Source organism: Ambystoma mexicanum, chromosome 6p, assembly GCF_040938575.1.
Source record: "Ambystoma mexicanum isolate Mex_15411 chromosome 6p, UKY_AmexF1_1, whole genome shotgun sequence".
NCBI lineage: Eukaryota > Metazoa > Chordata > Amphibia > Caudata > Ambystomatidae > Ambystoma > Ambystoma mexicanum.
This window is the reverse complement of record NC_090935.1, coordinates 540,836,456-540,859,441: the sequence shown is the minus strand read 5'-3', so window position 1 is coordinate 540,859,441 and position 22,986 is coordinate 540,836,456. Positions and strand designations below refer to the sequence as shown.

The window sequence follows — 22,986 nt, the reverse complement described above, 5'->3', positions numbered from 1 at the left end:
GTTACATTCTTACAGGTCCCTGAAACAAATCAGAATGTGAAAAATAACTATCATATCAGATAGTACAAGTGCATGGACCAATAAGGGAAAGGAGAGGAAGGAAAAAAAGGAGACAAGACTAGCAATAACATTACTATGCCTGACGACAATAGTTGCAATGCATGAATGAGAAGAGAAGAGAAGAGGACCAAAACAAGAGACTATCTGGAAAGGTCAGCGACGATTGAAGGTAGTGCTGGGAAGGGAGTGGGCGGAGAAGACAATGGGGGGAGACAGACCAGCTGTTATCAGAGGTCGAGGGACAGATGATCAGAGTAAGTGCTAAGTTAAAAAAAGGGTGGGTGAGGGGCTGGGGAGGACAAGAAGGCGGGCAGCTACTAATTACTATGCCGAACGGCAATTGAGGTAGTGCCGAACTTTCACAGGATACGGGGAGGGAGGTATGGAGGAGAGGGCAGGCGGCTACAAAAGACAGGCGGCTACGATTACTATGACTGACGGCAATTGGGGTAGTGCCGGAATTCAAAACCGAAGGAGGGGACGGTAGGAAGAGGGAGGGAGGGAGGGATGGAGAGGGGATTGGGAGGGGAACACGGCGCTAAAAGGCAAAGCAGTGGGTGAGTGGGGGGCAAGAGACACTCACTCACGAAGGGGGGGAACTTGGAGGCACACACTCACAGGGTTGGGGGTGGGGGGCTTGGAGACACTCATGGGTGGCAAGGGGTGGGGGTGGGTTGGAGACACTCCGGGGACAAGGGGTGGGGCGGGGGCTTGGAGACCCACTCATGGGGGCAAGGAGTGGGGGGGCTTGGAGACACACACTCACGGGGGCACGGGGTTGGGGGCTTGGAGGCACACACGGGAGCAAACGCAGAGCAGCATTGCGGTGTAAGGGCCTTTTTTGTGGACCTTCGGTAGTGGTGGCTGGCTCCCACCTCCCAGTTTCTGTGATTGGCCAAGTGCACCCAATGGGAGGTGGCAGCAGGGCCAGGCCACACCAGCAGAGGAAGTGGGGAAACGATTATGGCCATTTTGGAAAGGGTAAAGTGCATGAGAAGGCTGAAAAATGCCCAGAATATATAGAAAACAAAGGCAGTCTGTGAAAAATACTAGAGGATCAAAGGATTACTCGTCGAGCGACATCGGAGAAGCGTATTTAGAAGCATTTTAGTCATTTTCCCAATGCAGTGAAAACCCGCCAGCAAGCACTCATTATTCTTCCAAGGCTTACCACAGGTCTTCATGTTGGCAGGCTAGCATGTTGAGGCAGGTGGAGGCCTCCCACAATGTAATCCGGAGAGAGGAGCAGGCAGCAGGGAGAAGGCAGGAAGAATGAATGGCCACATGCCCTCAAAGTGCCCATGAGGAGGCAAGCATGGGAGTGGGGCAAGGCTATCCTTGCACACCCTTTTCTAGGTTTTGCCAACCCTACCCATGGCAGTCCTAGATATGAGGGTTGGGCTGCAAGCAACGGCAACAGCATGATACACTACGATATAGTTTACAAAATTGATACTTTTTGCCAAAGGGTGATGGTGAAGTGAATATCCCCATCAGTGACTTTATCGGCCCGTACTCTCGTAGTGTTTTAAATTGTGTTGTAGATGCTAAGAATATACATATGCAGTGACAGATAAAATGCATGCAATCTTTATTAATATCTCCCCTTTTATGGTACAACGACCATGTAAAATAAATAAGCATGTTCTAATCATTTCTATGTTTGTTACCTTAACCTTTGTTTTATGTTTGCTTGTAGGTGGAAACAAGGACAATATTAGAGCTGGATGTAAGAAATGTGGCTACCGTAAGTACAATGCAAATATTCCATTCTGAGCATTATTATTTGAATGCAGTTTTACATTTCTTTTCCTCAATTGTGTGTCCCTTCTCCCTATTCCTCATTACCTCGCTCTTCATCCTTGGACTTAGTTATGAGGCACCAGCTTCCATGACAGGATTCCATCTTTTTATATAACCCTCTCTCTTCACTTATAGTACAATACTCTCTGTATCCCAGCATGCCTCAGTTAAAATTGTTGGCAACAGTGGTGCTTGGCATGCTTGACAAGTAAGCAATGTGGGTGTGTACAAGAGGCCATTTTGATGGGATGTCCAAGTGAGTAGCGCAAATGTGTGCAAATGATGACTAACAAATGTGTACAAAATGCCAGGATTGTAATTTAGTTTTGCATTCCCACTGGGGTGTCTAAGCGGAACAGCATGTGTGATTAGAAGGGATTTTTTTAAGAGGAAGCATGTGGAGACTGGTCCAGATTTCACAAGCCCCCCTCCTTCAGAATCAAGGAAGGGGAGGGTGCATAAGGGTTGATGAAAAATCAGACTCCGTTTCTAATTTGGATGAGGTTAGTTTGGTAGATATTTATTAGCAGCAGTTACAAGGAGGACACAGGACACCACACCGACAAAAATGCTTCAGACAGGTTTCCAATCCTGCGCTCATACCCAGTACATCATTTTATGCAGCTTTTCTAATGCATGGCAAAAGAATTTCTGACTTTATTAAGGAATGTTTTCCCACTTTTTAATTTAATAGTACACCTATGAAAGCAGCCAAACTCGTGACTGTCCCAAAATACTCCCTATACCTTCTGAATGATATCGGCACACCTGTGAAGGTGCACCTTTTGTTTCCATCTCCCAGGGAGTACTTGTCCTGGGCTACAAATTTAAAGGCCATCTCCTACCCTGTATGCTTTAGTTTGTGCCCAGCCAATCCTACATCTAAGCCTTATACTCTGTATTATTTTTTCCTCTACTAATGCCAAGTAGGCACTAGTAGGCGTCCATCCAGAAAGCACATTGAATCTGAACATAACTTTTAAAAAAAATCTTGGACCACAGCTTCTGCTCAGATACTTGTGCCAGGTCCTGAAGCATAGCCAGACATGAACGATTTGTAATTATTGATTGTTCCACTGATGGACAGACAATTACATTGTTGGGAGCCAAGGGGGCTTGTAGGGCTGCAGTTCGGGCTGATTTGTTAGCCAGATTATTGCCATATGTAGTCAGGATCCACTTAACATTCTAATTAAATTATTCCACCAGCCCATTTGTCTGAGGGTGATACACTGAAGTCCTGAAGATCTTGACTTTCATGAGGCCTTTCGTTTCCCCCATCAACCTTGACCAGAAACTGCTGCCTTAGTCAGTGAGGATTTCTATTAGGAAGCCAAGTCGGGTGAACAACGGTATATGCACTTTAAGGATCGCCTTTCTTAATGGAAAGGCCACCATAAACCAGGTGACGTAGTCTATGATCAATATGATGTACTTCTGGAGGTTTCCAGTGCCCATGCTCAACTGTTAGAAGAACGGGCCTCAATGTAGGGGAGTAGCTGGAGAGGGGTCACTGGCACGTCGCCCTGCAAGATCTTTTGTCTGGTAGGGCATGCTGCACAGAACTGTATGACCTGGGTGTATACCCCAGGCCAGTCAAAACGGTTGAGGAACGTGTTACAGAACTTCCCCAGTCCCAGATGCACAGCCGTGAGTTTGGGGTGAGCCAATTGCATCACTTCTTTTCCAAATAGCTTGGGACTAGGATTTGTTAATGGTCTCCCTTCGGGTTTACATCAATTCTGTACTGAAGCCCCTTTCTCGATGAAACAGGCGGCAGGGATTCGTCAGATTTCGGCTCTCAGCCTCGGAAACCAGCTTCTTGCTGTCTTGTTCAAAAGGAGGATCCATTCTCTGTGCTTCAGTGAATTCTGTTGAGCTCTTGGAGCTCCTTGTGTTGGTGAGACCTCTTTTTGGGCCTTTCCCTGTTTCTCCAAACCCAGCATCGGCTGTCTCATCTAGATTTTAATTTGCTGGTACAAGATCTACACCCACACCAGTTGAGCTGTGAGTTCACCGGGTTTGATGATTTAGGCAAGGTTCCCAAGGTTAAGGACTACCTTTACTTCTCCTTGGTAGTCCCTATTGATGATTCCAGCACCAACATCCAAGGAATGTTTAGGGTCCCATCCAAATGTTCATGCAATCTGCCCATAGGGTCCTTCGCGTACTACCACCCTCAAATCAGTCTTGATACAGACTTGCCTCGGGATTGAGCTCCCACCTCCTTGTCCCCATACAGTTCACATTCAATGGCCCTGGGAGTGGCTCTTGTAGAGGTCCAGGACGTCTTGGTCAGGCATACTATTCTCAGTGTCTCCCTTGAGCTATCAGGATCTTGATGATCCTTCGATGATAACATGTGTGATAGATGGCCTCAAGAACACACCAACTCGGACCTAGAAGTGTTAAATTGCATTGCATTGCATTGTGAACCCAGCCCTTTCTCCCACTATAAAGAACTCTCTGACCTAGGTGTGCTTTTTCTCCGGTGTTAAGCTACATTGTGAAAGTAGTGCTGTCTTTGGTTTTCCCTTCTTAGCAAAGCTTTCATTTAGCAAACTGTTATTCTATTGTCTGAGCTCTTGCCGTTTTGTTCAATGTTCCACTCTTGTCTCGTCTGCTTGTTCCCCTCCCTGTGTCCTTCCTTAGTGTTTATCCCCAGCCCTACCCCCCGCTCCCATTTCTTCTCTTCTCTCCTCTCCCTACCTACTCTATGGTGCTCTCTGTCTCTCCTATCCTTTCTAACTGCTTCTATATCGAATATCCTGCTCTCTTCACTAAATCTGGTAGGAAGAAGTTTAAAAAGGACATCCTGGTCTACATCCCAGGCCTCCCAATCGCTGACCCCTATACCAGTGCTTCCTCCAGGCAAACCCTCACTGACATCCTCTTTGTCGTTCCTTCGCCAGACCTTTGGACTCTTCATATGGTCTCTGTGCTTTCCCCTTTCTCTTCTCCTCCCATTAATGGTGGCACTCGGTGGGAGGCCCTCCCGACCTCCTTCCACTGGTCATCATTAATGTTTACCTGAATGGTACCGTCTTGGTCCAAGGCCCTCATGCTAAACTTCTCCTCTGATAGACGCTTCCCGCGCCTCATCAATTTCCTTTCTTCTACTGCTGTCCCCCTCATCCCTCACGGCTTCATTGCCTCACCCTGCTGTCTCCTTCCTGGCTACCTTGCCCTGTCTTCCTTCCTCTTCTGCCCTCCCTCCGGGCTTCTTCTACACCTCTGCAGGCCATACCTCTGATTTGTATGATAGGATATGGCATTTGTAACGCGTCTATAGACAAGTGTTTGTACTCCTCCCCGGAAGTCTTTCAAGGACGGCAATCTTCTCCATATAGCCATTCTAAACTCTCGCTCCGCTGTCAAACACTCCTCTGACATCTGCTGACTCCTTGAAGAACTTGACCTCGATGTCCTCTGTCTCACCGAGACATGGTTCACGGCCAGCTCTGTCAAGAGCTTTGACACTCCTCTCTGATGGCTCCGGCTGCCGTTTTTCTGCCGAACGAGAGCCAGGGCGTGCGGGTTTGGATGCTGTGGTTTGCTGTGTCGACCTTTCCATTTTTGAAGCATCCACTTGCACCCCTACGGTCTTGACAGCTGTAGCAGACGGCTGAAGGGGGCGGTAAGCTTCTATCTGGTACACGCATGATATCTAGTGACGCACGTTACACATTTGTGTTCTTTTTTAGTGTGACCAACGCCCGCGCTCTTGATTCTTATCACTTCTGCCCCTTCTCCATATAAGCCCATGTACCCAGCGTCCCAGGCCTCATATGCTTTGAGGTTGACTAAACATGGTGCCACAACTTCGAAATTTTTGGAAAAGTCGCTGGCGCCGGTACCTGTTAAAAACCACATAGTTGAGGTACTTGCCTCCAGCTTGCGTAGGCGGCAGAAACGCCACGCTAAGCTAACGATCCCACCAGCAGACCTTACCAGGGTCCTTGTTCAGGATTCAGCCGCGTTGCCGTGGGCACCTCCTACTGACTACTATTTGGTGCAACCTTTTAAGCTCAGTAGCTCCCCTGATAGGGCTATGGCGTTTGGGTTGGGGATTTCTTCTCCGGTCACACATCCTGAAAGCTGCTGTGCTTCTTTGACACTGTATGTCAGATTAAACTCTCCGGATAAAGACAGCTTGCCTATTAATCCCGAGGAACTTTTAATATGAGCCATGGAAGCTTTTTCAAATCGAAACTTGCCAACTCTGACCTTATGGCTTGGATGGACCAAGTACAGAAATGGATTACGAGCTACCACTCGGTTCAGACTAGGATACCCTGTTCCTCTGATCCCCAGACACCACATGTAGCACATATGGCTCCTAATAAAGTGGATGCTTTTTTGTCAAACTGATGTGTCCACATGTTTGAATTGCTCTAAAATGCAGATATCGAAATCTGTTCTTGCATTGAATGTTTCTGCCTTCACTGTTCCACCTACAATTGATGTTCCACATTGCATCAACACTGTCTCTCTAGCCTCTACCAGAGTTGTAAAGGTGCACCTGGCTGGCATCCCTTTGCCTTTGGACCTTGTTCCCAAACCAGCCAATATTCGGACTCTACGTTTAAGAAAATCTCAAATGCCTACCCCTGAGGATTGCCTAATTAGAGACTTGGTCACTGACCATAGGAACTTTATTATTGACAATGTGAATGTTCCTTGTGAGGGAGAACCAAGGGAGTCCTTACAAAATAAAGTCCTGGCATGGCTCCGTTTAAGAACTAGAATTCTAGAATGGCCTCTGAGGGAGAAGCAGCTTAGAGCAGCAGCTCCTGATCCCACCCTGACAACCTTTTGAAACCTTCTGAAGCCTGTTATATTTTGTGATAATGTCAGGGAAAAAGAAAAATGACCTGGTGGACAATCCTTTTTCTAAGAAACCCAAACAGATTACTGAGGCTCTTGATGAAGATACCCTGAGCAGCACTGACATTTTTAAATTACTCAAGCAAGTAGCAAATGATATGCTTGAGGTGAAAGCAACTTTGAATGACCTGTCTGGAGCAGTCAATGGTTTGGAAACTCGTATGAAAGATGTTGAAGGCAGAGCTGCTGGTTTGGAAAGGGAAGCCTCAGGAAGCTACAGAGCCTACCAGGAATTACAGGAAGGGATGTCTGGGCTCCAACTGGCAAACATGAATTTGGAAATTCAAGCCAGGAGTAACAATCTGCGCCTGATTGGCATCAAGGAACAACCAGAACCAGCTTTGCCCACTTTGGTTATTAATATCTTCCAAAGAAGTCTGCCTGGAAGTAATGTACAGCTCAAGGATCTGGATCAAGTTTTCAGAGCTGGAAAGTTGGAAACTGGCAAACCTAGACAAATTATTGTGAAGTTTGTAAAATCCAGCATGAAGGAGAACATCCTACATATTGCAAGAAGACAGGTCACTCTGTTTTGGGAAGGAACCTCGTTTAGTTTTACCCCGATTTCCCCAAAGAGGTGGTCCTTAAAAGGAAAGCATTTTGGGAGGCAAAATGCTTGGCTAAAGAATGGGGGCTGAAGGTTTCCTTGTTGAAACCTGCTGTTTTCAAACTTTTTCTACCAGATGGAGTTAAGCTGACAGAGGTTCCTGAGCAAGCTTGTGCTTGGATTAGAAATTACCCTTGCTCATCTACACAGATAACAACATCATAACTTCAATGTGTTGTTTTTTGATCCTTTGCTATTTATTTGATGTTTAATGTTATTTATTTATTGTTGGTTTCATTATATTAATCTTTATTTATCTATCAGCCTTTCATTTGCTTGATGTTGATATTTCAATTGTTGCAGTTCGTTTAACTGTCATTTATTTGTTTTCCGTTCCTTTGTTTGCGGAGTATGAATCCATTTTAGAGTAGAAGACCTGATGCAGCGCCTTTGTTTTGTCATTGCGTGATGCCACGTAATACCGGAAGGCTCCAAATGATTATGATGATCTGCAGTGTTCACCATGGCGTCTATGAGACCGTCAGGTGGGTCATGTTTTTACTTGTTTTTATTTATTTATTTTTTTAAAGCTGGGCGGAGCAATCCAAGCTTGCTTCGGTGCCTAGCAGAGTTTACTTTGCCCGGGCGGTGTCCTGCGGTGGCCTCTTGTGGTGGGCGTGTTCTGACTTGTTCATCAGTCTCGCAGTCTGGTGTCGGAGGGCGGAGCACTGGTATTTACGTTACTTATGTTTGGGTCTGTGACGGTGCCTAGGAGGTAGCAGAGATAAATTTACATGGAATATGTTTCGCCCTTGTATTGATCACTCTTAATCCCCTAGTGTCCTGATGCAATAGATGAAATACTCCAATAATAAAGTCTGACAGTTCCTTTTTTGTTGGGTGCGTGTTGCGGGGGCATACAGAGTAAATAGTGTTGTTAGTCGTGGCTCTCTCCACGGTCCTGCAGGCAGTTCGGTATGTCGTAGCTTGTTGGAATGCGTTACCTTTCACAGAATATGTAGCGTCGTTTCTACGTTCCTAGGCACTTGCGTTGTGCTTGGTGAGCTGGGATTTGTAGTCTAGGGATGCAGCAGTTCAATTCTTGGGGAAGCTAGATTAGGGTTTGAATAGGAGGGTTCTCTTTGGTGTTCTCTAACATGCCACCGGTATCCAACTGTCAGGGGAGTGCTCGAGTACAATGCAGGTAGTGCTGATTTATGTCTGTGTGTGTGACTATTATCCATTATTAGAAATTAAATATTGGTGCCTTGCTCTCTTGGAGGTGGTTGGAATTCGGGTGTTTGTTGCGGGCGGCCGGTGCGGGGTGTTGCTTGGGTGGCGGAAGGGAAGCCCTTACGATCTTCCTGCACAGTGCTATTATTGTAATATTTTTACTCTGGGTGTTGTGCTAAATCGCTGGCCGCTGTTCCATGTTTATCTCTTGTCTTTGCTCCTTATGCCATCCTTTAGTATAGGTGGAGACTTGGTCAAGTTCTTTAGTGCAGGTATCAATATGGCTGTGCTGTTTGGCCCTCTGCACCTCTTGTTGCACCTGGTTTGATGTCCCCTGGTAACACCCAGTGATACTATGTGATATGCAAACCTCTCGCCCTCTGACACTCCGAACGTATCTTTACCAGGAATTGATCTAGTGCTTCCTCCCTCCGTTGAACATGTGTGTTTTATATAATTATGCCCTCACTCTTCCTGCTTTCTGGGGTTTTTATTCTGATGGGCTAGAGTTGTTATGGTGGATTTAAGTGACAAAGCACGGGGATGGATTTATTTGGTTAACTCTATGGGTAATGTTGATGCAATTCAGCGGAGTTGGTCATAATGTTGAATATATTCAAGTGGTGTTCATGGGGGTATAACTGCTGTGCCTCCTGTGTGTATTGGCAACAGTGATGTTTCTGGGATTCGGGCTAGAATTTTAGGTTTGTGATTTGATATCAATGCGACACTTATGGGTTGTGTTCTGGGCTATGTGGGGTGGGGTCTGGGTTTAAAGCCAGGGTTCTTTGCTTATGCCTGTGAATGAGTTGTCATTGATGATGGCGGATATTATAGGATTGTGTCTTAGGTTAGGCGTTGTGAGTAGATTTAGGGTGGGAATGGGAGATCTGGGTTTGGTGTTTATTGAAGGTTTTGTGTTCCTGTGATATTATACTTTTAGTTGCCTTGCTGCTGTATCTGTACAGTGTGCCATCTACTTGTTACCGTTGGTGGTATATCCTTGTGGTCTACTGCCCGTTTAGGGCATGTGCTTTATCTTTTTCTATCTTTCCTTTCTTTCTTTTCTTTTTTCTCCTGTTCTCTCTCCCTGTCCTGTTCTTTAACTGTGGTTGCTTGTGTTATAAAATGTCTCAAAACTTGAATTGTACCATGAACGCTAAAATTGTGGATCATCTGAAGATCATCTCATGGAATGTTAATGGACTCAACAATGTGGTGAAAAGGACAAAAATTCTGTCTCGTCTACGTTCGAACTCTTGTGACATTGCATTCCTCCAAGAAACACATTTGGAAGACTCTGAGGCCGAAAAATTGAAAAGAGGATGGGTAGGGGATACTTACTTTTCTAATCACTCATGTAAGAAAAGAGGAGTTTCAGTTCTTATTAAAAATAATCTGCCTGTATCAGTCCTTGGATGCAGAGGAGTTAAAGAAGGTAGAACTATTTTGTGTCTTGGTGAGGATTCAAATTTAGATGATCCACTTTTCTTTCATGAGGTGACTCAATTGCTTCAATGTTTTAATGTGGACTCCATTATTGTTGGAGGTGACTTTAATCAGGTCATGGATTCAGCTTTGGATAGTTCTAATGGGGATTGTACCAGGACACCGAATAAGTGCGAACGCTCCATGGAGAATTCAATTGGAGAGTTCAATCTGGCTGACATTTGGAGGTTGGAACACCCGTCGCACAGGGATTATAGCTTTCGTTCTCAGTGCCATGATACGTATTCTAGAATTGACTTCTTTTTTACCTCTGGACGGGTAACTTCAAGTTATGATTCGGCTATTTGACTCATTGCCCTGTCTGATCATGCACCTGTTTCATTGTGCTTGTCCTTGCAGTACTCTCTGGTTAAATCTTCTAGGTGGAGAATGAACTCTTATATTCTGAAAAATGGCCGGATCAGGCAGGAGGTGGCTGAGGAAATTGACAGCTTCGTCCAAATTAATAGAACCGCCGATGTCCAATTATCAACAGTCTGGGAGGCACAGAACTGCATTGCTCGGGGGGTGCTAATTTCCAAAACTGGTAAAGAGAGAAAATTAAGAACGGAAGAAATTCAAAGACTCTCTTCTGAAGCTAAGCGCCTAGATGTTCTATTTGCAGCAAGCAAAGATGAAAGCATGAAGTCTGACTTGAGAAGGGCCAAGTATGATCTGAACAAGCTTGTTTCCAGCCAGATTTATTATGCCCTTTTTAGGCAAAAGATTAATTACTTTGAGAATGGTCAGAAAGCAGGGAAGTTACTGGCGCATAGGCTGTGGATGGCGGAAAGTGATTGCTTTATTGCTGCTATCAGAGATTTGAACAACACATTGGAAACCCGGCAGAAAGGTATCAACAATTTTTTTTGGGGCTTTTACGAAAAGCTCTATGACTCTGAATTAGCCTGTGATGAGGTTGATATTGAAAATGTCCTTGACTCGCATGTTTCTACTCGTCTGACACCTGATGAGGCGGCAGCCCTTGAGGAAAGGGTGGATATGGAAGATATACAATATGCGATTTCGATGCTGACTGTGGGCAAATCGCCAGGTTTAGATGGACTACCTAATGAATTCTATAAAGCCCTCCCCGAGTCTGCACTGCAACTTTTGTGTGATGTTTTTAATGATGCTTTTGAGTCCGGTTCTCTACCCAACACGATGAGACATGCACTGATCACGGTACTTAAGAAGGATAGGTCTGCTACCAGGTGCGAAAACTACCGGCCAATCAGTCTGATAAACTGTGACTGCAAGATATTGGCTAAAATCCTGGCTGGGCGATTGGGAAAGGTTGTCTCATTGTTGGTGCATGAAAACCAAGTGGGTTTTGTCTCTGGCAGGGCGGTGGCGGACAACATGAGACGCCTGCTGTTGACCATTGAGAGGGGTCGCGCGCAGCCCATTGCCAATGCGGTAGTCTCTCTTCATGCTGAAAAGTCATTTGATCGGGTGGAGTGGAAATTTTTGTTTGCATATACCTTGCAAAAATGAACTTTGGCCAAGACTTCCAACGCTGGGTCAAACTATTATATAGCAATCCTTCAGCGAGTGTGCTGACGAATGGACTTATTTCTGATACTTTTACACTTCATCGAGGTACAAGACAGGGCTGCCCTGTCACACCTCTCCTGTGCATCTTGTCTATAGAGCCACTGGCGGTATGCTTGAGAGCGGATGAGAACCTTCAGCCCATTATTGGGAATGGCCGGAATAATTTGCTTTGGTTGTATGCGGACGATTTGTTGGTCACCCTTCAAGACCCTGCCATTGGTATCTCTCACCTGATGCGAGCTGTTGATTCTTTCTCTTTGTTGTCAGGCTATAAGATCAACTGGAGCAAATCTGAGATCTTACCGATCAATAATCTGTGTCTACGGCATACATGTGCTCAGTTTCACTTCAGATGGTGCACGGACAAGATAAAGTATCTTGGCATTTGGATTGGAGCGGATATAGGGAAGCTACCTGGCATAAATTTTGCATGGATCCTCCCGAGACTCAAATCGGATTTGGAGAGGTGGGGTCTTTTGAAGTTGTCAACCTGGGGTAAGATAAACTGTATAAAAATGAATTTGACACCTTGGATAAATAATATCTTTTGTATGCTTCCTGTTAGGATACCAAGGAGCATTTTCAGGGAGATCGATAGAATTTTGCAGAACTTTATTTGGAATGGGAAGCCTCCAAGGCTCACGATTTGGAAACTTCAACTCCCGTTGAAGTTGGGGGGGACGGGGGTGAACCTACCTAACTTCATGGACTACCATTTATCATTCTCCACTCGCCACTTGTGCAAGGTTGCTGACTCTGCTAATGAACAGTCTGAACTGTTATCATGGGAGTGTGGTGCAGTTTCCCAGTTAGACCCTAAAGCCCTACTGCCTTCTAAAAGATGTAAATCCAAAATGACCAGTGCACTTACTTCATTTCTGCAGGTCTGCTGGTGTGAACTCTTGAGTCGTATGGGTACTGATCCTTATTTACACCCATATATATCCATTTGGAATAATCCAGCATGGAAGTTCCAGGGTAAGTCCCTCTTCTGGATTGAATGGTTTGTGGCTGGTTAAAATGCTTTAAAGATTTGTTTGAGGATGGCAATTGGATACCATACGCTCGACTTGCACAGTTACATGGCATGGTGGATTGCTCACTTGCTGAATATAGAAAACTAAAGATTATAATTTCAGCTTGTGTTGAGGTGCCACAATTGTCTGTTCAAAGTGCTGCCTTGGCAGCTGTGGAGATATGCTCGAGTGCAGCACACCCTGCTTCTACAATTTATGGAATCCTAAAGGCTACTAGAAAAGGTGATCCATGACTGCCGAACATTTGGGCTGATGATTTTGGGGAAGAAATTGGATTGAGGTGTTGGCGGAGGTGCTGTGAAAACACTTGTCGGGTGAGTTTGGACTGGGGCCTCAGAGCTTCTCAAACAAAATTACTGTTTAGGGCCTATTGGACTCCAGAGAGGTTGTTCAGGAGGCGACTTTTGGACACTGACCTCTGCTGGAAATGTAACCGCTCAAGAGGTACCCTCAGTCATTTGATTTGGTCATGTCCCAAAACAATGCAGTTCTGGGTAAAGGTTTTTGAACGATTGAGTCTAGTCCTAAACATTGCAATTCCCAGGAATGCTTCTTTGCTCATTCTAGGCGATATTTCTATACTGGATGAAATTGACTTTGGTAAGAATATTTGGTTGTTGCGTGCATGCATGGTTGCAAAAAAAATGATGTTAAGGTCCTGGAAGTTGAGCCTTCTTTTAATATTGATGAATGGGTGGAGGAGTGTCTAACTGTCTCGGCGTATGAGAAAGTCATCTACAAATATAAGGATGAAAATGAAAAGTTTTGGGACATTTGGAGCTGTTTTCTTGATGTCTATGGTTGGACTTGAACTTTCATTTAGGGTTGCTGTGCCCCTGGATTTGTAGATTATTGCCCTATGTCATTACTTATGATTTTATACAATGTTTTTGTGTTATTCTTGTATCTTCTGCATGAATTTGTACTTTTGTGATTGTGTTCTATTGCTTTTAAGCTTTCATTCCTTTCCCTTTCTTCTATTCCTTCTTCTTTTCTCTTTATGTACCTCTATCCATTTTCTTATACCGGATATTTAGTGATAGTTTATGATGACCTGATTAATATGATCTGAGCTTGATTTGTAAGGAGTATGTTTTTTAAGATTAATGCCATATTTTGTTATTTGCTGTTGTGAAATTAAAAACTTAAAATATGAAAAAAAGAAGAAAAAAAAACTGGCCCTGGTGTAGTTGTAAGCTCTGATCTGAAGTTCATACGCAGAGTAAAAATTGATGACTGGTGTTCTGACAAACAAAGATTGTATTGTAGTGGTCTGTGGAATCCGTAACCTTCCAAGGTTTTTACGTCGGTGTAAATACCTGCCAATCGGTTTTTCAAATCTAAGACTCATAGCCTGAGTCTCAGTTCCCTGCATATGTCTGCTGTCTTTTAGACTTCCTGCTGAGGCTTTTTTGTTTATGTGTATCTGTTTATTGTGTTTTCCACTTGTTATGTATGTTTTTGTGTAGTGCTCTGAGGCCTATGGGTGTGTAGCGTTTTACGAGAATTAATTAAGAAAGAAAGAAAGGACAAGATCCTGTCCACGCCCAGGTCCAATCGTTCTGGAGGAGATGTAGCCCTCATTCTCATTCTCCTCTTCTCCCTCTCTCTCTCTCTCTTTCTCTCTCTCTCTCTCTCTCTCTCTCTCTCTCTCTCTTTTTCTCTCTCTGCCACCTGGTCAGATCTCCTTCTTCCTCTGAGTGGGCGGACCTCGTCCTCTTCCCTCCTGGTCTTGACCACTCAACTCCTCCTTCTTGGAGACTTTAAAAATCGACCTTGATGCTTCCAGTACTTCCTCTGGACTCTTTTGCGACCTCTGCAACTCTCTCTTTCTCTCTCTGTCACTCTCACACTCTATTCTCCCCTCTGGCACCTTACTCCATGGCTTCCCTGATGCTTTTCAATCTGTCGGCACCCTTCAACACCATCCTATTGGGGATGCTCATAACTTATAACCAGGGCATTCTAGGGATGATAAATATGGATTAAATCCTTTCTCTCAGGGAGGCAACAGACTGTGCCCCTTTCGCCTTATGAATCTTATGAATCTTCTGCAAAGAATATAGACTTTGGTTTTCTTTAGGGGTCGGCCCTCTTGCCCCATCTTTTCAGTCTATATAGCCAATAAATTCTCCAACGCATGATGGAGGGGTTCACCTGAATGGCTAGAAATAGGTTAAAATGCAACCAGAATTTCAGTCAGGTGGGCCAGCAAAAAACAACTTTACGCAACCCTAGGTACATGCCCTGTCCTGTCGTTTCTGCAGTGGTAATAAACCTAGGAATTCTGACCTGCTAACCCGGAGGACAGAGATGAAAATCCATCATTTACATATGTTTTTATCACCTGCGTCCGTTAAGTACATTGGTACCCCTTTGCACGTCGTGTTGTAGTAGTTGATGCTTTCTTAACTTCTAATATATCTTGCTCTATCAAAGGGTGACCTAAGTAGTCCATCCTTATTTCAAAATGCGGCAGCTCACGTTGTCATGGGCTTATAAAACGGGATCACATATCCCTGAAAAGTCTTTACTTCTTTATTTTTGCAGCTCTGGCAGCATTACCATATGCATAGTTTTTTTAATCATTTTCTTTTTGTTTTATTGTGCATTTGTAAGGCGCTTATACAGCAAGTAAATTGTGTTTCAAATCGTCCACAGGGCAACAGAGAGGGAACTTGGGATTGAAAAATAATTAAAACACTGAAGGATAAAGACTGACCTCTTAGGCCTTGTGAGCATTCAGAACATGCAAGTGCAGAGAGAGGAGAGGGGAACGAGGGAGTGAGGGATAAGTGCCAGGAGTGCACGTGAGTGAGCAGAAGATGTAAGGGCCCAGTGGAGGAAGTGCTAGGGTGTCAAGGCTGGTGGAGGCTGAAAGTGCATAGCATTCACGTTGAGCTACGTCCCCAGCTAAGACATGACCATTAGGCTACAATGAACCCATTAAGTTATCAAAGGGGCCTATTGAACCTTGTGGAGCATAAATACTCCCCTAGCTTCATTAGTGATTACGTTGCTGATGTTTTTTGCTTTATGTCTCTACTTCCTCACAGGATTAGTTGTCTTGCTTTCACATGCAGTGTCAGAAAGTTGCCACAGTTCTCCCCTATCCTGCGTACAGTTAGAATATGATCGCCCCCCCAACCCCCAATAGCTGAAACTGGTTAGAAATGTAGGAACAATTTCATTCTTCAATCAGTGAGAAAAAACTATTCTCAAATACATATGATCAACTTTGAAAGATATTGAAGTATTAATAAATCCACCTAATGTAAAATATGGAAATCTACCAATGTATCTGTAATTTTTCATTAGGAGAATGTTTGCTTTTCTAACAAATTGATGCCATCCACCTCCCTAAATTAATGTTACTTGTTGGCTTTAAGGATTAAGGCTTTCATTGCTTCCACTTGGAATATTTATCAGAGGATGTTTTTTTTTCAATAATTTTCGTTCCAGTATCCAATATTGACTTTGTTCAAACTTTTGGTATTACCCTCCTCTAATATTTGCTCATATGAATGTGTTAAGACAATGGTTACCATATTGAAGTCAAAGAAACTGGACTGAAAAGGTGTTACTCTCGCCTAGTATGTATCTTTAACGTTTATTTACACCTATATCAGGAATTTATACCATCTGTTTCTGCCGAGAAAATGTAAAAAGCTGAAATAGTTTTATTTATTTTTCCACTGCTGCTTAGATATCCTCTTATAGTTCTAGAAAGTCTAATTTTAGATTTTTCTAATCTGTGAGAATCCAGTTGAATGGTAATTTTGTAATTGTGTGGTGCCATGGTTGCTACTGTTTAGTAGTTGTTGTGACCCGAATTTCTTCCCCTGTGCTGAGAGTGTGATGTCATTGCATGCAATGTTCCCCATCTGGATGTTTGAATCAATTCTGCACAGAACACTAGGGTAATATCCAAGAGGCAGCACAGCGATTGACTCTCAAATTCCCACCACATCTTCCATATTGCACCTCTGGTGCTCTTTCCTGTTCCACTGACCCTACCATACTCTTGCCTGTTTTTCCGGCTACAGTTTCATAAGGTGCGGCCAAACAGGCACATTATATAGAGTTTTCGTGCATTGTGGTAATTAAAATTTTATTGGGCTTTGCGAGTCATGATAGAGTTCAGCCTCTAAGCGCAGGACCGGGTATGGAACCCAATCTGCCCAGCATTGTCTTCCTTCCAAGACAAGCACGTTGCCCCTGAGCTATCCTACAGTCCCCTATTAATTAAGGCCATATTCTCATATACAACTGTTACATGGTCTCTTAATGAACTTTGTGCAGCATTTATTTCATGTTATCATAACTTGATAATCAGCATTTTGCAAAATGTGCACTCACCACTAGCCATTGGCAAGTGATATTTGACTTTTGTCAATTAAGAAATGTTGTGCTGTGTGTGTGTATAAAATTGAGGTGGCGAGGGTATTTTGTATGACTGGCTAGTAGCTGCAACTTTGTGCACCCTGTATTATTCATGTGTAATCTTTGCCTATGATTGCCTGCCGATGAAGTTGTTTTTGAGTTACTGGCACAGTTTTAAATTTAAAACGTTGTGATGAACTAGGAGGAGACTGTATTTACAGTAATCTCCAATTGTCATTTCTGCTACTCTCTTAGTAATGAACTGATACTTATTATTTTGCTATATTTATTTTCAGCCGGTCATTTGACGTTTGAATGTAGAAACTTTCTTCGGGTTGACCCAAAGCGAGACATTGTTTTAGATGTCAGTAGTACTAGCAGCGAAGAAAGCGACGATGAAATTGAAGAAGCCGGTAGAGTTGAAGCTATTGCAGATAAAAAGAGTACGTTTTGTTTGCTTTATTTTTTGTAAAACAATGTAGAATGTATTATCTTTCGAAATTTCTAAGCCGTGTGAAAAGTGTTTTTAAAGTGCTGGTGGAAGACATTCTAAGGAACATAAAACAAATTAGAAACCGAAACCCATTTACTTTTCAGTAATTTGCAGTACTTCCAGCATAAGCCCCTAAACCCAAAAACTGCAGTGGAGGCCATTATTTTGAGAATGTGCCTGATTGCCGCAGCCATGGGCGTAATTTTACGGGGGGTCAGGGGTGTTTGTCCCCCCAACTTTCATGGCACACCATTTTGTCCCCATTAATTTTGTTGGGGCACCTTTTCTTCAGATGTAATGTCCCCCCAACATTTTCAGCAAAGTTACTCCACTGTCCGCAGCGAACAGCAGCATGTGTTTTCAAACTTTTCATACTCTGTACCATGAAACGTGTAGGCTCTGTTCTTCGTTCCAATTGATAGACTGGATGGAATATATGCAGCCAATACATTTTTGGGGGAAATATATATCATCACGTTTTTTTTTTCCACTGGAATTTGCAGTGTTGTGAGTGCTTATTTTCTTTGCAATCTTTACGGGTCTAAATTCCCTTTGCTACATTAAGAAGATAAAATGCATTGTAAAACTGGGTTTCCTAATAGTAGGTATACATTTGACACTTAAAACAATTACTTACATTTACAAATTGCAAAAACACAGGTCTCTGTGCAGGAGCTAATGAGGCGGAGGCTGAGGAGCACCTGAAGGCTACAGAGAAGGTTGCCCTAGCAGCACCTATGGAAACGTCTAAACTGCTCTTGTGATCAGCAGCAACAACCAACCACAAGCGCAATCACACAGCATTACCTGAGTTGCTGTGCAGGGTACATGCATGCGTGCAGACATCATTTGAGGTGGTGACCGAAATGCTGAAATCCTTGGGTCATGGAGAGCAGCCCACTAGCTGTAGCTACTGCAGCACTAACCATCCACTCGCAGACTATCAGTTTTTCGGCCAGCTCCAAATTATACTGCGCCACAGAGTGATGGGTTCATTAATAGAAGTAAGGGAAAGTATCATCAGTTTTGGGACATGGATATTGCCTATGCTGCATTTGAATACTGGCTAGCTGTGCAAGTGCACGCATCTATGCAAGCCACTTTCACGGTTAACTGTACATAATTAAATAAATTACATTTGTATGTTTCTTGTACCGGCAGATTCTTTTTCATAAATGTTTCTTACTCATTTCATTGTTCTGGTGACGAAGCTCAAAATTGTCACTAATATTGCTTTAAAATGTACTGTTTGCGAGGGAGGAATCAAGATGGCCATCAAGTAAGCTGCTTGATTTCAGAGCTCAACCACGCCGCCGATAGTTAAGCGACCTACATTAAGCATTGGCCAAATCCGGGGACTCTCACTTCAGTACACTGAGTGGACTGCAGGGCCAGTGATACTGCTGCTGGGTGTGGCAGGCAGTCTGCTCTGCGGAGGGGGGCCTGTATGCTGCAGCGACTACAGGTTGTTCGGTGCAGACGGCGGGCAAGCAGAGCGGGAGGTGGGCCGATGCAGGCACTGGTTCTGCGCTGTGGCGCAGGGACTGACACTGGTCTCAACCCGGGAATGCCAGGAGACAGCGAATGTGATCAGCGCTTTATTGGTGTGGCTGGAGGACCTGGTGGGCTGATCGGTGCAGGCGCTGTGCTGGCTGGAGGAGGCGGTGAGGGACCGGCCAGCACTTGGAGGTGTGGCGAACGGGGGAAGGCACATGTGTTGTAACACGGCTCAGCATTTCCTGATACCCTGCGGAGAACGGTGCAGCGCATTGAGGCTAACTTAAAGGTGCAGTGCCAGTGTGTGAGTTGACCACAGTGTCGTGTCCTATGCTTGATTGGTGCCAGCTTGCCTGTCCCTATGAAAGGGCTGCGGCGGCCCCTGGGATGTGTGTCGATCCTCTGAGTGTGTTGGGGACACTTGGTGTAAGGAACTCATGGCAGCAACAGTAAAGACAGAAACGAGTGATCACAGTTCAAATGTGTTTATTAAACTGTGTAATGGGCGAGAAAAACACCTAATCTAAACCGAAATCTAAGACAGGAGCAAGCTACGACCATCAAATAATAAGAAAGCAGTCCTAGTGGCTTGTCAAATAAAAAGGGCCTATACTAAAAAACCTATTTTCAATCCTTACAACTAAGTTACAAAAATAGTGTGGGATAATATTCTCAAGAAAAGAAAAGTGTTCACCAAATGCTGGGTCTCCCTTGCCCAAGTTTTCAGCATGGGACAACGCAGGACCTTTGCACACAGCACACTCCTGGGCCTCACCAGCATTAGGTTGCAGTTTCTTTCAATGAAGCCGGGGTGTTCTGGGGCCAAGCCTCATATCCGGCAAAAGTCACTTGCCTTAGAAGGCCGGCTGTACCTAAACAAACAAATGTTTTTTTGGCAATCTTTTTCACCTTGGGCGACTGCTCCTCGCCCTTTGGGTCCCCCTCAGCCGGGCTCTGATCCTTCTTGCAACGTTAGCCTCCTTCAATTGGGGTCACTAAGGCCTTTTACTGAAAAACGTATCACTTAACAGTCTCAATGTCCTTTTCACCAACTATCCATTGTGGACAACCCTCAGCCGGGTTCCCGCTTGTCACAATGTACACGGGTATATTACTATTTAATCTTAATTCTCTTGTCGGGTTCACATTTGCCAGTTTCACAGTTCAATCAGTTTGCTCTTGTGTGTCAAAGACTTTCGAATGTACGAGGGGTTTTGCTCAACCCTCGTAGGACCTGTTTGACACTTTACAATAGCCTCTCATAAGGCCTCTTGGTCTTTGTAGTTTCAACAAAACAACACAACTCCAAAAATGCTTCAGTCGGAGTCCTTCCAATGAGTGCCCCCACAACGCCTGACTACTTTGCTCCGAACCTTTTACTAGGGCTAAAGGTATGGTGCACAGTTAAGTCCACCCTAATGTGGGTGTGTAGTTGTATTACGTTAAAAAAACAAACATAAAGTGTTAAAAAAAAGAAAAGTTCAAATTACACAAGTTCTTTGTTAAACAAGGTTGCTGACTACAACCTTGGGTCCAGCACAGTTCGGTTTCACTAACTGTCTTCTCCGACTCACCGGCTGTGTTGGACTGTTGTAGTTTCTTGTCTCGAGTCGAGGACGGAGCAACAGCAGCAAGCGCTGCTCTCTGCTTTGGCTATCGGCGCAGGAGGGCCCTGTGTGCCGTTGACACCTATCACACCACACGCTAGCTGGACTTCCCGGTCTTATGATTTCCCTTTCTGAGGCTTCGAGGGTCTGAGTTGAAAAGGTCATGGGCAATTCCCTCCAGGTCTCTCTGCCTCTCTCCTCCATTTGACCTGCCGGTCCGGAATAGCTGCTTCCTTGTGTGTTCAGCCTTGCTTGAAGTGTGCTTTCGTGCTCCTCCTTTTATCCCTGTGGGGAAGGGAAAGAGCAGTTAGTTGAGTGTAGTTTTTGCCAATTGCCTGACTCTGCCTTACCCTTTAGTTGGGACATGTCAGGTAAAGGGCTCGGGTGTTTGTCCCTTGTCTGTCACAGTGTAGAAAAGTGTTTGTTTGGAAGGGGGGTGTGCGGGGGGGTAGAACTACTGAATTTCCTACAAATAGGATGGGGAAAAGGCATTAAAGGGAAAGGGGTACCGCATCTCACCCGTCCGTGTCCCACTCCCCGAGGACCTCTCATCCAGGTGAACCTCCCACACTGGTCCACCCCCAGTAACTGAATCCAATGTGATGGCTGTGTCCTGGCCACCTGGATGACAGATCCCCTGGGGACTAGCGAGTGAGACACCTTCAGGTTTCTCACATCGGTCATTATGAGTGTTGCAGGCTCCCAGGAGCCAGCGAGTTGACTATATCCATGGTTTCCCTGCTTTTTTAGCACTGATGACTAGCGGGCTATGAAGGCAGAGCAGCCTCTATGAGCCAGCGGTGGCCCCCACATGTGCCTTGGTGCTGATAGGGGCTGGGGGGTGGAGTGACTACTGGGTGTAACAGCTGAGTGGGGACCTGTTCGTTTGGGATACAGTACAACAGTCTACATGCATGCTGAAGAGCTGACCTGATGCTTCTGTGATAGTCTTGCGCTGATTTCTCCCGGGCGGCTTGTCGAAGGACAGTGGTGCTTGTTATGGACGGCTGACTGCAAGGTGTGCTCAGTGCCCAAAAAGTCGAAGAGGAGAAAGGGATCTGCTGTACGCTTCCGCGTCCGATGAGGGGAGCTTGATTTCGAGTGGCCTTCGGGTTCGATGTTGAAGAAGGAGGGCAAGGGTGCTAGCCAGGCGCACATAGGGCCAGTTAGCCCGTAGAGTCCAGAAGGAACAATGTCAGGTTGCTGGGGCTCTCCCCAGCCCTGCATTTCAGAGGTCTGTGACCACACTCGGATGCAAGCATGAAATAGATCATAGAGAAGTTACAATGGCAAAATAAATCTGAATGGGCAAATGCATCAAGAAACCTGTGAAAGGATACCCAAAGCAATAGAAGGGTGAGAACAAAAATGTGTGCCAAAGGTACACACTGTTTCACAGCTGTAAAAGTATACCGTAAAGATTCAGCCATCTTTACAGAAGCTGCTCAGTGCTAAGTAAGCAAATTGTATCCCTGCTGGGTTTATCTTGTGTCTTTGACATTCTGCTGCATGCACAGTACTACCAGGACAACCAACTGCCAAGTACGTCACACAATGCATAACTGTTAATCATAAGTAATCATTGTATTACAAATACAAGGTAGGACTTTTACTGTGAAATAGTACTTCAACGACAGCAGGACTGTTATGAGGAGTACCTCCTATAACTTCTCTCAGAAACTTGGGATTGGCTTAAAACCGACTTTATTTTAATGTCAGGTTCTGAGCAGTGACCTCCCGGCTCAGCACCCTCCAACTGACTCTAATGAAACCTGGAGTATCTTCCCACTCTGGACTCCAACCAACACTTCAGGTTCAATGTTCAATAAGTGACTCTCTCAACAGCACATGGCGCACTGAGACCAGAGCCCCCAGTGCTAAAATGTACAAAGCTTGATGTTTGTTTAGAAACTATATACAGAGCTAAGACCATAGAACTACAATAGTAGTAACCGATGCATAAATGGTGATAAGAGGGAACAGGAAGAAACATGTTAAGATGAAGAATTTTCCTAATACCTCCCTTCCTTCCGCCAAACACTTTTCAGCTCCCCTATTTTCCTTCTCACCACCATTCTCTCTTTACTCCACACACCACCTCCTCTGACCACGATAGATTCACTTTAATCCTTCACCATTGCCATCTCCTCTGAAATCCTTGAATCTCCCGTCCTCACCCTGTGTGGCAGTTTAATCTTCACCACATCCCCCAGACTCACATTGACCATCTTGCAGCAATTCTTCTTGTTAAATCTTTCCTTATGTTAAGGATTTCAATCAGGCGATACACCCTGGTCTCAGCCTAGTATGCAACGCACAACCGAAATTCTTATATTGTTATATATGTAGGTTAAATATTTAAGAGATACACCACTCCTATCACACCCCTTTTCA

General features: G+C 44.6%; 1 protein-coding gene across 4 annotated transcripts in view; it reads left to right on the top strand.

The window, feature by feature from the left end:
* The window catches only part of SREK1IP1 (SREK1 interacting protein 1), a 140,265-nt gene that overhangs the window by 43,013 nt on the left and 74,266 nt on the right, over positions 1 to 22,986 (top strand). For 2 of the 4 annotated variants that reach the window (XM_069627349.1, XM_069627346.1), the window contains exons 2-3: positions 1,760 to 1,807; positions 17,292 to 17,438. In XM_069627349.1, the coding sequence (XP_069483450.1) occupies positions 1,760 to 1,807; positions 17,292 to 17,438 (195 nt within the window). Of the gene's footprint in view, positions 1 to 1,759; positions 1,808 to 7,707; positions 7,843 to 17,291; positions 17,439 to 22,986 lie in introns of those variants that run through there. The other 2 variants (XM_069627347.1, XM_069627348.1) reach the window with 2 other exon arrangements.